We start from the raw sequence: 13,569 nt of genomic DNA, 5'->3' as shown, positions 1-13,569 counted from the left end.
TGACATGATGTCTTCAGAACCTAGATGTTCCTGATGAGATCTGGCTGGAGGAGCTTGAGGCCTAGACTCCTGCTGATAACATTGCCTGAAGCTGGATCGAATTGCATCAGCAATGAGAATCCCAAACTCCGGAGGAAGCTGTAAGCCCCCCTGGCCCTGGATAGGATTGGAATGGGGCTCTGTTTGAATGGGCTCCCTGGTATTAGAATGTTGGATTGGTCTTAAATCAGTTTCTGGCATAGTCTGAAACAAAGGGGCCCCATCTATCGGGATTGGGGTAGATCCTGTAGTTGGTTGATCTGGTGACCAATTAGGAGGTAAAGAGGTAACAGATGCTGCCCTGTGGGGGGACTGTTCCTCCTCCCGTGAAGGAGTAGTACTCACAGTGGACTGAGGTCTGGAAGTGAGAGAGGCCTGGTGCTGGGCCTTGGAGACTGCCTTTTCTAATGCCTTGTCTCCTTTCCTCCACCGTGGGTTTGGATTTGAGTTCAGATCCCTTACTTTTGGAAGATCTGCCTGTAGGGGCTGATGTTCCCTCCCCTGGGACATCCTCAGGAACCCGGGAGGTGATATTTCTTTCTTTATTGGTCTTTTTGCTCATTTTTTAATAATCCTCGGGAATAAGCAGGCAAAAGCTTATTAAGAATCGCTTCCCAATATGGCGACCGGCTAAAGAACTTTAATTGCCTCCAAAATGGCGCCCGGAGTCTTTTCGCGCCAAAATTAGCCGTTCCGAGAGATCGCGCCAATATAAACTGCCCCTTGTGGCCTCAGAGGCAAAGCTCAAGTAAGAGGCCCCACTCTACTTCCCCCACGATTTCACCAGCCGGTGGTATACTTGCGTGAGGAGGATTCCGTAGCATCAGCCAGACTGTTCTCCGCAGCTGCAGCTGAGATCGGAAAGATAAGGGTTGTAATAGATCTCTCGGTGCGCCGTTTTAGCTGCTCAGCAAAGGCTGTGAAACGCAGCGTGCAGAAAAACTCCGCCCCCTTTGCAGAGTTGGGAAGCTAAGCAAACCTCTCTGAGTCCCGGGAGGTTGCTGAGTAATGAATCTGCCAGCCGGCAAGATACATAGCTTCTGCCGCTCTCCTTTTGCTGCTTGAAGACTGAAATCTGAATCCTTTGTAAATATTGGAAATAACGCTGAAACTTGATTAAATAGAATCACAAAATAAATCTAAAGCTAGATCTAACTTAGGAGCTCAGGAAGACACGTTGGTCCAGCTTGGGACCGAGTAAAAAACTGGAGAGACAACAGGATAAGGCGGGGCTTGAAACAAATTAAAGACTCGGTCCTGCAAGCTTGACACAAGAGTTAACCCATGCCTGACTGCCGTTTTCCCACCTGTCTGGAGAATGCCTGTTTCCAGAATAGAAATTGTGTTCTAATTTAGAATATAGCACTTAATAATTTTTGATAGGCGAAATATAAATTCATTTAAGAATAACTGATTTCATAGTGTGCAACACCAAATGAAAAAAAATCTTGGTTGCTTAAGATCAATAAAAACCATCCCTATTTCACGATATCTTTCAGAATGCTTGTATATAATCCCCATAAACGCATTAATGCATAATGACTTCTTAAAGGGAGCAGGAAAAACTTCCATTTGCCTTGCTCCAATTTTTCAGCTAGGAATTAGCAAAAGAAACAATCAACAGTGGAAGAGATGACAGAGGTAACTTGGAAAGCATAAAGCACTAGAGTGAAAAATCCTCTCCAACTGGCTTCGAAATCCAACCCATGTTCAGTGCTGAAGAAATTTCAGCAAATCCCAACTAAAATAATGGAGATGATTTTCCATGGCTTTTACAAGAGCTTGTTATTTTACAGGGGATAGGACCTTCACCAGCCCATGGAGATGCTGAGACATTTAGAGGGCAAAGAGTTCTATTATTAAAACAAGCATTTATTCAGACAAATGAAACCAAGTAGGAAGATAATCAAATCAAGATTTCCTGTCTTCCAGTCTGGCCAAAGCAAGAAGAATGAAAGATATTTACAATCGGAAGAGAAATCGGGTTGTCTTAAAAAAAAAATTGTGTCAAAGTACTATATCATGTGGTGTGCTTAAAACAAAATGGAAGTTGCATCCCTTTCTTGAGTCCAAATTTAACAAAGTTGCCTTCAATTTTGTTCCCTAGAACAATCAGAAGAAATCTGCTCTCGGGGACTTAACTATTAAAACAGCACTAGAAATGAGAAAATATTTTAAAGAAATAAGCCAAGGAACTAGAGTTCCTTAATATCAGGATTACTAAAACGGAATGTTTAGTTTAACCGAGAATATTGAATTTTTTAAAAAATGTAATACTTGATTAAATCACTTCTGAATTACAAAATCATATACACTGCTTTTGGTATCACCAGTTAGTTATATTGCAAGAATTAAGAATCCAATTGAAAAAAATATATGGGACAGGACATTTTCAGGACATGGATGAAAATTAAATTTTGCTGCTGGATCACTGTAGCATGTCATCATAAAAAATCATGTTCCATTAGTCTTATGGAAGACTAAACAGAATTAATGGAATTGTAATTGATTAGAGTTAGTGATGTACCCAACTGGAAAATAATTTTATTAATGAATTTATGAGATTCATAAATGGCCTTATTCCAAATGAGAAAATGTACATTTCAAAATAAAAGTTGATTGGAGGAAAATCTTGCTACTTCTTGGTTAATAGTAAAATGTTAGAAGCATCCTTATGCTTTGCAAAACTATTAGCTTGGATCTTCATAAAAGCAATCCCAATTGCATTTATTTATTTGTAAAATTTGTTGCCCCCTCCCCCCTTACCAGAGGATAACTCTATTTTTTACTAAGTTCTGCCTAAATATATCACTGCTTAAGCAATTAATTTGATCAGTCAGGTGCCATTTCATGCTTGCTAAAATGTCTCAGAAGTCTCCAGGTGCTACCAGCCTGAAGTATCCCTTTCTGCCAGAAAATAGGGGACATGTTCATCTTGAAGATCACAGCTCCTAAGAGAAGTAATATCCATAAAACTTTTTAAACACCAGGTTAAGAAACCAATTTTATTTGTAAAACAGGACCTGTATATAAAAATGCTGCACAATCAAGGTATACAAAAATACAAAAATTTGTTTCTCTTTACAATTCTAGTTGCAAGTTCAAACCCAAAAGCATCTCCTTTCTCAAGGCTTTCAGCAAGCAGAGAACACAAGTTTGTGGAGCCTGGGATGCAGGAATTGTGATGATGTTAGTGGTGAGTCTAATCCAGGTCTCCTATCTTGAGTCATTGTTGAAGTAGAAGTCAGTGGCAGAAAACCTTGGAGGAGCTACTTAAGTGTCTTGCCGTTCCTTTTCTGTTTGTGGTCCAATTGCTGTAGTTTTCAATCTGCTAAATCCAGATTTCTTTCACAATAAATATCACTTCAGTGATTTACAACAATCTACATCTGAAGTTAAGTGCCAGGGCAAAGCTACAGAACTTCCTCCTGTATATTAAGGCTCCTCCTCATAATTCTTCTCCAATATCGTTACAGTAACATGTAATATTTACATTAAAAGAGATTTAAAGCAGTGCTCTAGATTAAGCCTAGACTAATACCTTGGTTCCTGCTAAGACGTGCATTTCAAACCTTGATTTGTGTCAGCTACCTTAAAATGAAATTTCATGGCATAATTCACATAGGTAAAATCAGCATGTTAGCAGGAACAGAGGCTAATCTAGTTTGCTAAATTTATAGTTTCATAATTGGATTATGTGACTGACTGAGAAAAGATTCTTCTTCTTTTAAACTGTCCTGAATTTTATTGCAAGTAGCCTGAAAAGATTGAGATGTTATATGATTTATAAAAATTAACTGAAGCATTTAGTTACACAGCAAAGACCACCAGTTAATTACAGAATGCTATGTTTCATTCAGCAGCAGTTTGAAAAGGTCTCATCCTTTGAAAGGAAGCACAGAATCAAAACAGCCATATATAAAAACACTGGTAGCCAGTCACCTTGTGTCTACACCTATTTTCATAACTGTTAGCTAAGCTTACCTAGAGCAGTAGCTCTTCTCCCAAAAGATTTTCTGGAGTGATTCAACTACTGAGGCATTCCTTTTTTTTCTCTCCATATCTGCATTTAGTGCAATAAAGTTTAAAAATTTTACTCTGAAATATTTACTTTTATATTAACAAAAATAGTTTCTTTAAAAAATTGTAACAAAAGAATATATAGCATAAAACAGATCATGAAATTATTCTCTGCAATTACACTATAAGCATTTATCGTTACATCAAGCCAAACAGAGAAATATTAGCATTCATTACATAGTAAATTTCAGAATGAAGAAAGGAATTTAACACACAAAACTGATTACTTGATAAATGAAAGCTACCAACAGGCAATGAAGTTCTTCCAGAGGTCTCTGGCTATTCATATTAATAGGGAAGGAGCCTTGTCAAACTCTGGAACCTTCTGGAAAGCAAGGTTTACCAATCATGCTTTTGGCTTGATCTAATACAAAAACCAGAAGCAGAAACACGTTTCTGGTTAATACTTCAAACTACAGGATGTTTCCCCATAACAATATTATCCTGCACCCTAAAGATCTAAAATAGTTGTTCTGGCCCAATCATGCTAGCTTTGGGTGTATTATGATTTTTGGTGAGATGATCAGGAACAATCTTACTAGTTTGTCTCCTGGTTATGAACCCCATGCAAAAGAAGCAGCCAGTTTTCTCAATTGCTTCCTAAATTACTTACAAAGTTATAACTTGACTAACATAAGAGTTGATTATCTCAAGGACTATACTGTATCTTAAGAGCATCCCTAGAAAGCTGATCTAGAATAAGAGTCAACTGTCTAATGAATGAGGGACATGGATCAAGCCTTCAGAAAATATCGGAAGTAAGCAATATCCTGAAAGTGAAAGACTATTGATAAAAAGGAAGAAAATGATCCCAACTATTAGAAGACAAACTTTTATGAAATTAGGGTATGAAGATGATCTCCTCTCAAGAATGTTTCAAAAATCAATTTCCATTATAGATCAATCATTCAAATATCTGACATGGTACCAAATGACTTCTCATAGTTCTATTCCATAAACCATAGTTTATGGTTAAACTATTCCATAGTTCTATTCCAACATGATCAAAGGAAAACCAAGATGTGCTTTCCAGAATGCATGCTTAACATGAAAGTATCCTGAGGGTCCTAAACATCTTTATATCAAAAAACGTAGTGATACTTCCATGTGTTTCCAGTCAAATAGGAGAGAAATTGTACATGATAGCAAAGAACTATCATGGATGTTGAATGAGAGTTGTGCAGAAAGGCAAATGGGTTTAAAGTACAGCATTCTCCTATCTGTGCTTCCTTTTCTATTTTCTTCTAGTGAAATTCCAAGATAACATTTACTACAGTTTGGGGCAGGGGTAGAGATAAGGGCTGATAGAAGAATAAAACAATCTATTAGGATACAAGTAGAGCTATCAGACCATTATTTTATGAAGCTGGGAAGGGGATAGAGGATACTGTAAGAGGCATTGGTTAGACTGAGTGAAAGCAGGGAATGCAAAAGAAAAAAAGATACCCATTTCTCAGGAGAAAAGATTGGTAACTTACTAAGACAAATGAAATAACATTTGGCAATTAAGCACAGAGAAAAAAATTTGTTGATATATTTCTTTAAAGAGAAACATCCCCAATAGTATTTTCTCATATAAATTTGTCATTAAATATCATTTGAATAGATTACTGTCCATTTATCATCTGAATGAATGGATGAACTTTCCATCTCAAGTTTAAGAAACTATGTTATCAGAAAAAGAAGAGATTAAAAAGGCCAACAATATCAATTTAAGATCAAGATTCAATGTAAGAGTTCTTATTTATATTCTTGGTACCAAAGACTGAAAAGATCCCAAATAAACTTAGTAATGTTACTACCATCCAAACAAATCTTAGTTTGGCAAATTAATTACTTTCCACATACCCAAGAGTTCTGATATTCTCCACATCCCACTACAAGAGGCATACACTTTTAGAAGCACAAGAGTCTCAGTACGCAGCATGTTACTAAAACAATTACAGAAAATTATTCTAAAAATGAAGATGAAATGGGAGAGAAATATTGCTTTCTGGAAGCTTCTGAAGTATTCATGTGGCTCTCAGGTCCCGTGATCATGAATATACAGAGACTGCTTTAAGACCTACATTATATACTAAGACAGTGACATTTCAAAAAGATGTTTATGTGCTCTTTCCTACTATACTCCACTGAATTATGTATAATGTATAATGAAATATGTCCCAGATATGGGGTCAACAGTAACAAAACAAAACAAAACAAAACAAAAACCACAAGCAACTTACAGTACTTATTTTTTGTATAGTAGTACAGTTTGTCTCTATTCTTAAAATCTTTCCATATTGTTATGAATGAACAACAATGGAGCATATATAAGGCTGAGCATCAGAATGTTGTTATTAAATTGTTTAAGTGAAGAATCTGCTTAGTTCAAAGAAAAAACAATGTGCAAAGGACAAGATTAAACCTAACAGGCAAAAATAAGATAACACAGGACGGAAGTTGCATATTAAACTCATTCTTCCTCATACATCTTTAGTTTGTCCTTCACAGATTCAGGGGCTGTCTCAATATCTTAATACCTGAGGAGTTGGGTTGTGTGTTTTTTTTAATGTCTTAAATTATATAATACAAAAAAACTGAATATACTAAACTTATTTGATCCTATTGGTATCCCATTACAAAGAAGCAACAAAATCCAACATGATTAATATATTATCCATTCTGATTCCAATTAATTAAAAAATTCTAACAAAGGATGTTTTCCTCCCAGAACCATCTGAATTCTAAACTGTTATGTTAATTAAAAATAAAAATGTGGGGAACTTATTTGACCTACATATTTTATTCCAAATCTGAAAAACTTTATTATTTTTAAATATTGTGGAATTCTCCTCCAAATTTTGAAATCTCTATCGGATTACAATCATAACATCACCATGAATCACAATGATTTTTTAAAAATGGAACAATGATAAAAGTTGCTTGTAAAAGCCACCCGTATGAAAAGAGTACATGTTTCACAAAAATAATCATTAAAAAAGTATTAAATCCCTGTTCCTTTTCTCTGATTTTGGCTGCTTTTTAAATAATATAGATATAGATATATATAGAAGAGAGATAGCTAGAGAAAGAGAAAGAGAGAAATAGATATTGTTTTGGAATGTCAATGGTTTCCATATCGGCTGACCAGCTTCAAGATGAACTTGCTCCAGAGACCTGGAAAAGAAGTTATAAATTGAGGGGGGGAAAGTTAAAAATTACACATCACTTTTCTAGATCAAGAGCATAATTAAGAAACCATACTAATTTTAAAATTATAACTACATTTAAATTTTGAATAGACACAGTATTGCATTTCTTTGGCGAAAAATATGTGGGAAATTGGAGGTTTTTAAAACTAACACACATGCATCATAGGAGAGAAAGAATCTGTTTCTTTGGCACAAATGTTTGAAGTTCAACTTGAAAGCTTTAGATTATATATATCTAGACACCTAGAACTAGACACTCTCACTAACGTACTAACATCCAATGGATTCCAAACAAATAAGATTACCAAGCTAATCCAAAAAGAACCCCCCACTAAAATCCAAGACAGAGAACAAGAAAACGGCACAGCCCTCCTCCCATATATAAAAGGCACCACAGACAGAATCAGCAAGATCCTCCACAAACACAACATCAAGACAGCATTCTGCACAAACAGAAAAATATCCACCATCCTAAGAAACCCCAAAGACAAAATTGAGTTAGAAAATCAAGGAGTATATGAAATCCCATGCACCGCCTGCCCCACCACGTACATTGGACAAACCAACAGAAGAATAAGTGCACGCATTGAAGAACACAAGAACTCATTCAAAAAAGAGGAACCAACTTCTTCCCTGGTCCAACACTTTAAAGCCACAGGACATGATATTGACTTTAAAAAGACCAGAACTATCGCCAAAACTGAACACTTTAACAACAGAATAATCAGAGAAGCCATTGAGATAGAGAAACGCCCACACAGCATGAACAAACGAGATGACACCTCCCGCCTACCAGCCATTTGGAAACCCGCCCTTATTGACAAACGAGTCCCTAACACGAGGAATGACACCAGACCCACACTCACAAGGTCCACACAGGATGTCACCACCGCACATCCACCCAGAAAGCAGACCCAAACCCACACTGATCATGAAGCACGACCAAGGACCAGAAGCCAGACCGCAGCTGCAACATTAGCCATTTCAAACCCCTCCAATCCATTCATGCAGCAGACTGACACCCACTATGAAGATGTAGCACCACCACAAAGCCAAACAACAGCTATGCAGCTCACCAGCTCAAATCCCCTGCAGCACAGACTAGACTGAGCACAACCAAGCCCCCACCAACACAGGACACACCCCAGCCAATCAGAGCACAGAAAACCCCATCCAATCAGAGCACAGCCAAGCTCCCACCCAATCAGTTCAAACCCCACTAGCAGTTAAAAGGAAGAAACAGCTGCGATCACACATTGCTCCCAGAAGCACGGCTGAAGCCTGAAGATGACGAATGAGACTTCGTCAAACGTCGCCAAGACACTTCAATTTTACACGGAGAAAACCCGAACAACCAAAGACCTATATATATATATATATATATATATATATATATATATATATATATATATATATATATATATATATATATATATATATATATATATATATATACATACACACACACATACATACACATATACATATACATATATATACTGTATATATATACTGTGTATATATATATATATATATATATATATATATATATATATATATATATATATATATATATATATATATATATATATATTTATGGACTGTAGATGCTTACTATAATTTATTTCACTGTATTTCTTTCAAGAAGCTTAGGGTGGCTTCCATGGTTCTCTTCCCAGAAGGGGCCAATTGGGCCACCAAACTGTACAGCATTAAAATATCCCCAACAAATGACTGTTCAGCCTCTGAGACTCTTGGTTGGATGCAGAGAACTGGTCCTGCTGTTTCGGATTGGGCATTTTAATTGTAAATTTGCATGTGAGTCACTTAGGGGAAAAGAGCAGGGAGGGAAACTTTCTGACCCAGTGCAGTCTCTCCATAGCAGGTGCTGATTCAGGGGGAAAAAAAGCAAGTACCCATATGTTTTAATTTCAATCCGACTACAAACTACAGTAATAATGCTATGTTAATGAACTTGCTCTTGTTTCTGAGTTTTTGATACTCAGTTATAAGCAATATATTATATATTTATTCATTAGTCATAAAACATAGAAGAACAATGGTACAGAAAGGAGATGAGGAGGGGGTAAGAAGCAAAACTAGGAAAAATGATATTTTAGCAGGTTGAAAGGAGTTGCTGTATCTATTTCCTTACTGGTAGGGGAGAATAGCAACTTAAATGAAGCCTAAATGAATTGCTTACAGTATTAGACTACACAAGACTGCTTTTATTTGTTTCAAAGAGGTGCTCTACACTGCCTCAATGAGGCAAAGCTGTGATACAATTTAGTTCACTGAGACGGTTTGTTCAAACCTTCATCAAAGCAGAACATCCCCTCAAAGACCCCTATAATCTGATTGTTGCTACTAATAGAAATAAAATATGACAGTGAATTAGATAGGACCACTTCACCCTGAGCTTTCCAACCAAATATATCAGAAGATCAGTTGCAGCCAAATGGCAATCACGGATCTGGCAGTGATGTTCGCAGTGAGGAGGTCATGTGATCTGGATGTGGCTGCAGGCCCTTGCAGAATTCCATTAGCAACCCAGGACAGAGCGGTGGAAGAGATATCAGAGGTAGAATATTTAGGCACTTTACTTGTAGGTCTGATATTTCAAGAGCACTTGGTAGCGCAGTGGTTAGAATGCAGACTTGCAGGCTAACTCTGTCCAAAGCCAGGAGTTCGATCCTGACTGGCTCAAGGTTAACTCAGCCTTTCATCCTTTTGAGATTGGTAAAATGACACAGATTGTTGGGGACAACAGGCTGACCCTGTAAACCATTTAAAGAGAGCTGTAAAGCACTATGAAGTGGTATGGCACAATGGTTAGAATGCAGTACTACAGGCTATTTCTGCTGACTGCTGGCTGCCTGTAATTTGGCAGGTCGAATCTCATCAGGTTCAAGGTTGACTCAGCCTTACAAGGTTGGTAAAATGAGGACCCAAATTGTTGGGGGCAATATGCTGACTCTGTAAACTGCTTAGAGAGAGATGTAAAGCACTGTGAAGTGGTATATAAGTTGAAGTGCTACTGTTAAAATAAGCACTTTCCCTCTGTTTTTAGCCCTTAGAATATTGTGAATACTACTAGTAGCCTTGGTGACATAAACACAGGAGAAGAATGAAGATACTGTTCCTTTCAGCTTACTTTTATGGGAGGTGCTCTCAGCTGTGACAAAAACTCTGCCATCCAGGTAATAGGCAAGCTCACAAATAGAAAAAGCAGAACATCCTGAGTGACACAAATGACAAACACTTCTTCTGAAGAAGCACAGTCAGTGAAAATAGAAAGGGATAGGAAGTACAAATGAAATTCTTGGAAAAGAGCAGCTATGTCTTCTCTTGGACCTACCATTGGTTTGAGCTCCTTGCCTTCACCTCCATTTCCCCGGCCAGCTTCTTTCAATGCTTTTCTGCTGTTCTCCACAAATTCCTGGAAAATAGTTGGGGAAAATTCCCTGCATTATTCTCTGGAACCTAAATACTAAATCCTCTTCTATCCTTTTCTTTAATCCTTTTAAGCAGTGTTGATAATTTCATTATATCTTCCCCAAACTTGGAAGTCACCAACTCCCAGATAGGACAAGAAAAATTCTCTGCTGCTTGGGCAATTGTACTGTTGCTCTCTAAAGACTTTCCACTCTTCAATTTCCTCCCAGCATTAGCTTTGTTGTCTGGGCAAATGACCTGTTGCTAATGCATTTATTGGACACTCACTTCCCTTTGGCTACTAGGAAGTAGTGTCAGTGGATCCTTGACATTTATCCAAAACAACCCTTCTGATGATCACATATTAAAGGTTAAGCCATTTGAAATGCCAAATTATGGCTTAATGTTCTTGCAACAAATTCTATAACTGATGCACTTTCTCTAATGCTTTCCGCTTTTTAGCATTTATTAATTTTAGTTATTACATATTTAACAAGAGACGTGTGTGCTGTAGTGGTTAAGTTGCATTAGGTCCTACTTTTCACTCTCTTCCTGGCCCAACCTACCTCATAACGTTGTTTGTAGAAGAAAACAGGAGGAGATGCACATTGAGCCACGGTGGTGCAGTGGTTAGAGTGCAGTACTGCCGGCTACTTCTGCTGACTGCCGGCTGACTGCAATTTGGCAGTTCAAATCTCACTAGGCTCAAGGTTGACGCAGTCTTCCATCCTTCTAAGGTGGGTAAAAGGAGGGCCTAAATTGTTGGGGGCAATGTGCTGACTCTGTAAACTGCTTAGAGAGGGCTGTAAAGCACTATAAAGCAGTATATAAGTCTTATAGCTATTGCTATGTATGCTTCATTGAGCAATTCTATGTAGTCTGAAAACTTAAGTAGCTTGGAATATATGTCACAAAAGAGAACCACTGAAAAGCCATAGGTTTCTCCAAAATTTTAGCTGATGCTGAAGAGCCTACTTAGTTTACATTTTAAAAATGAATTGGAAGACTGATTTCCTTATTCAGCAGTGCAGACAGCTGCAGCATGGAAAAGACATATCTGGGTGAATGCAAGCTATTTTCATTAAACCACAGAAAACAAAACAAAAATATTTGGACGCTTGTTAAATAACTTCCAACATGAAAACAAGTAGTCCGTTAACATCAAATAAACTAGCCAACATTTCAAAATAGAGTTCCTAAGAGAAACAACATTCAACAACCACTGTGCTAGTATTTTTGCAGTTAATGATTCCTCCTACTCAGGAGAGTGCAGGAATATAGAAGAGCCTCACCATAAGGACTTTATCCATGTAGAACTCCTTTCCAGGACTGCCATCATTATACTTGGTGTCAATGGCAAAGCACAAGAAAAGGACATCCACTACCATTTCATAAATAGACAGGAAACAGTGGGCAACTAGGAATGCAAATAGGCAGACAATGATAAGGGGCAGCACCCACACTGTGTAGTCCCGCTGGTAATTCAGCAGCATGATCCCTGCCAAGCCTGTGCTGCACACTATTAAGACCTAGGGAGACAAGAAAGCAAAGAGTTGAGAAAGCATAAAGCAAAGACATCGATGATTGCCAAAGGACAGCTCGCCTCCAGGTTTTAGGTAACCAACTGAACTACTAAAGTCTGTCAAATCTCTGCCTAAATTGTTTTCTTTTATAACCATGGGCTTTAATAATGAAGTATTTATTCCTTCTCCCTCTCTTTTACATAAATTATGCTAGCTTTTTAATTACAATTTCGATCAGGAACTTTACAGCAGAACAAGTGTTACCTCTTTCTACAATAATCAAAAAATTAAAATGTTTAGTTGTACCAAACTAAATGTCTTAATTCTTCCTTAATGGATACTTTATCTTCTACTCATATCATTTCTAGTCAATAAAGGAAGGCATCAGACTCGAAAGGACTGGGCCTGAAACTAAAATTATTTGCAAAGGCTCAGTTCTCATATATGTGTTAATTATTTAATCCAAGCTCTAATTCTAATAATATAATGGCTCTTTCCTAGAAATTAGTACTATATATCACACACACACACAGAGATGGCAATTTTCTTGGGAGGGAATTATTTTTCTTAAAATTTGCAGTGTAGAGATTCATTATATTTTTTCCAAACAATTGTCGTATGCAATTTAAAATAAAACAAAATAAAATACTCTCAATTGAAACTGAGGAACACTAAAGGCCAACTAAAGTTGACCTGAAGACTTGAACGCTATAACAGCAAGAGAACACACTGTGACAATTTAAAATTTGTGTGAGAGAGAGTTTAGTTAACTACAGCACTATTTTCCAAAGTATCCTCTGGATATACTAGAGTCAGACCAATTCCCAAATTTCTTCAACTGTTTGAAAATGGAAAGTTAATTTAATTCTATATTTGTATGTTTTAGAAAAGTAATATGATCAATTTCAATATTTTTTTCACTTATCTAAGAAATGCAAGCCTAGAAAAGAGGATTTTCAAATGTGTTTTCAAAGTGTGACTCATGCTGTTTATGAAGGATACTTATAAAAATAGATCTTTGCATCCTACAACAATGTGAACATTGGCTTAAGCAAAAGAAACATAGAAATGTGCTGATTTCATTCTGCTAGAGTGGTTAACGGAAATTAAAGACAAGTTTCAGCATTTCTAATCAGTATTGCTAGTTTCGGTAGGCAGAATAACAGAGTTGGAAGGGACCTTGGAGGCCTTCTAGTCCAAACCCCTGCTCAAGCAGGAAACCGTATTACATTTCAGACAAATGGTTGTCCAGTCTCTTCTTAAAAACCTGTGCTGGAGCACCCACAAATTGGAGG

At 37.2% G+C, this 13,569-nt stretch overlaps 1 protein-coding gene across 3 annotated transcripts in view; it reads right to left on the bottom strand.

Moving 5' to 3' along the window:
* Window positions 1-3,549: 3,549 nt before the first annotated feature.
* Window positions 3,550-13,569, bottom strand: part of SLC44A1 (solute carrier family 44 member 1) — a 98,626-nt gene continuing 88,606 nt past the window's right edge. Inside the window, exons 14-17 of one of the 3 annotated variants that reach the window (XR_009153758.1) lie at window positions 12,044-12,280; window positions 11,318-11,505; window positions 10,675-10,755; window positions 3,550-7,281 (exon numbers count right to left, since the gene is read on the bottom strand). Coding sequence is in view for 2 of the 3 variants with exons in the window: in XM_058171855.1 (XP_058027838.1) it covers window positions 10,462-10,755; window positions 12,044-12,280 (531 nt within the window). In the remaining variant the exon portion in view is untranslated. Of the gene's footprint in view, window positions 7,282-8,930; window positions 10,756-11,317; window positions 11,506-12,043; window positions 12,281-13,569 lie in introns of those variants that run through there. The other 2 variants (XM_058171856.1, XM_058171855.1) reach the window with 2 other exon arrangements.

This window comes from Ahaetulla prasina, chromosome 2, assembly GCF_028640845.1.
Source record: "Ahaetulla prasina isolate Xishuangbanna chromosome 2, ASM2864084v1, whole genome shotgun sequence".
Classification (NCBI taxonomy): Eukaryota; Metazoa; Chordata; class Lepidosauria; order Squamata; family Colubridae; genus Ahaetulla; species Ahaetulla prasina.
Note: the sequence above shows the minus strand (reverse complement) of the source record. Positions and strands in the feature narration are given on the sequence as shown.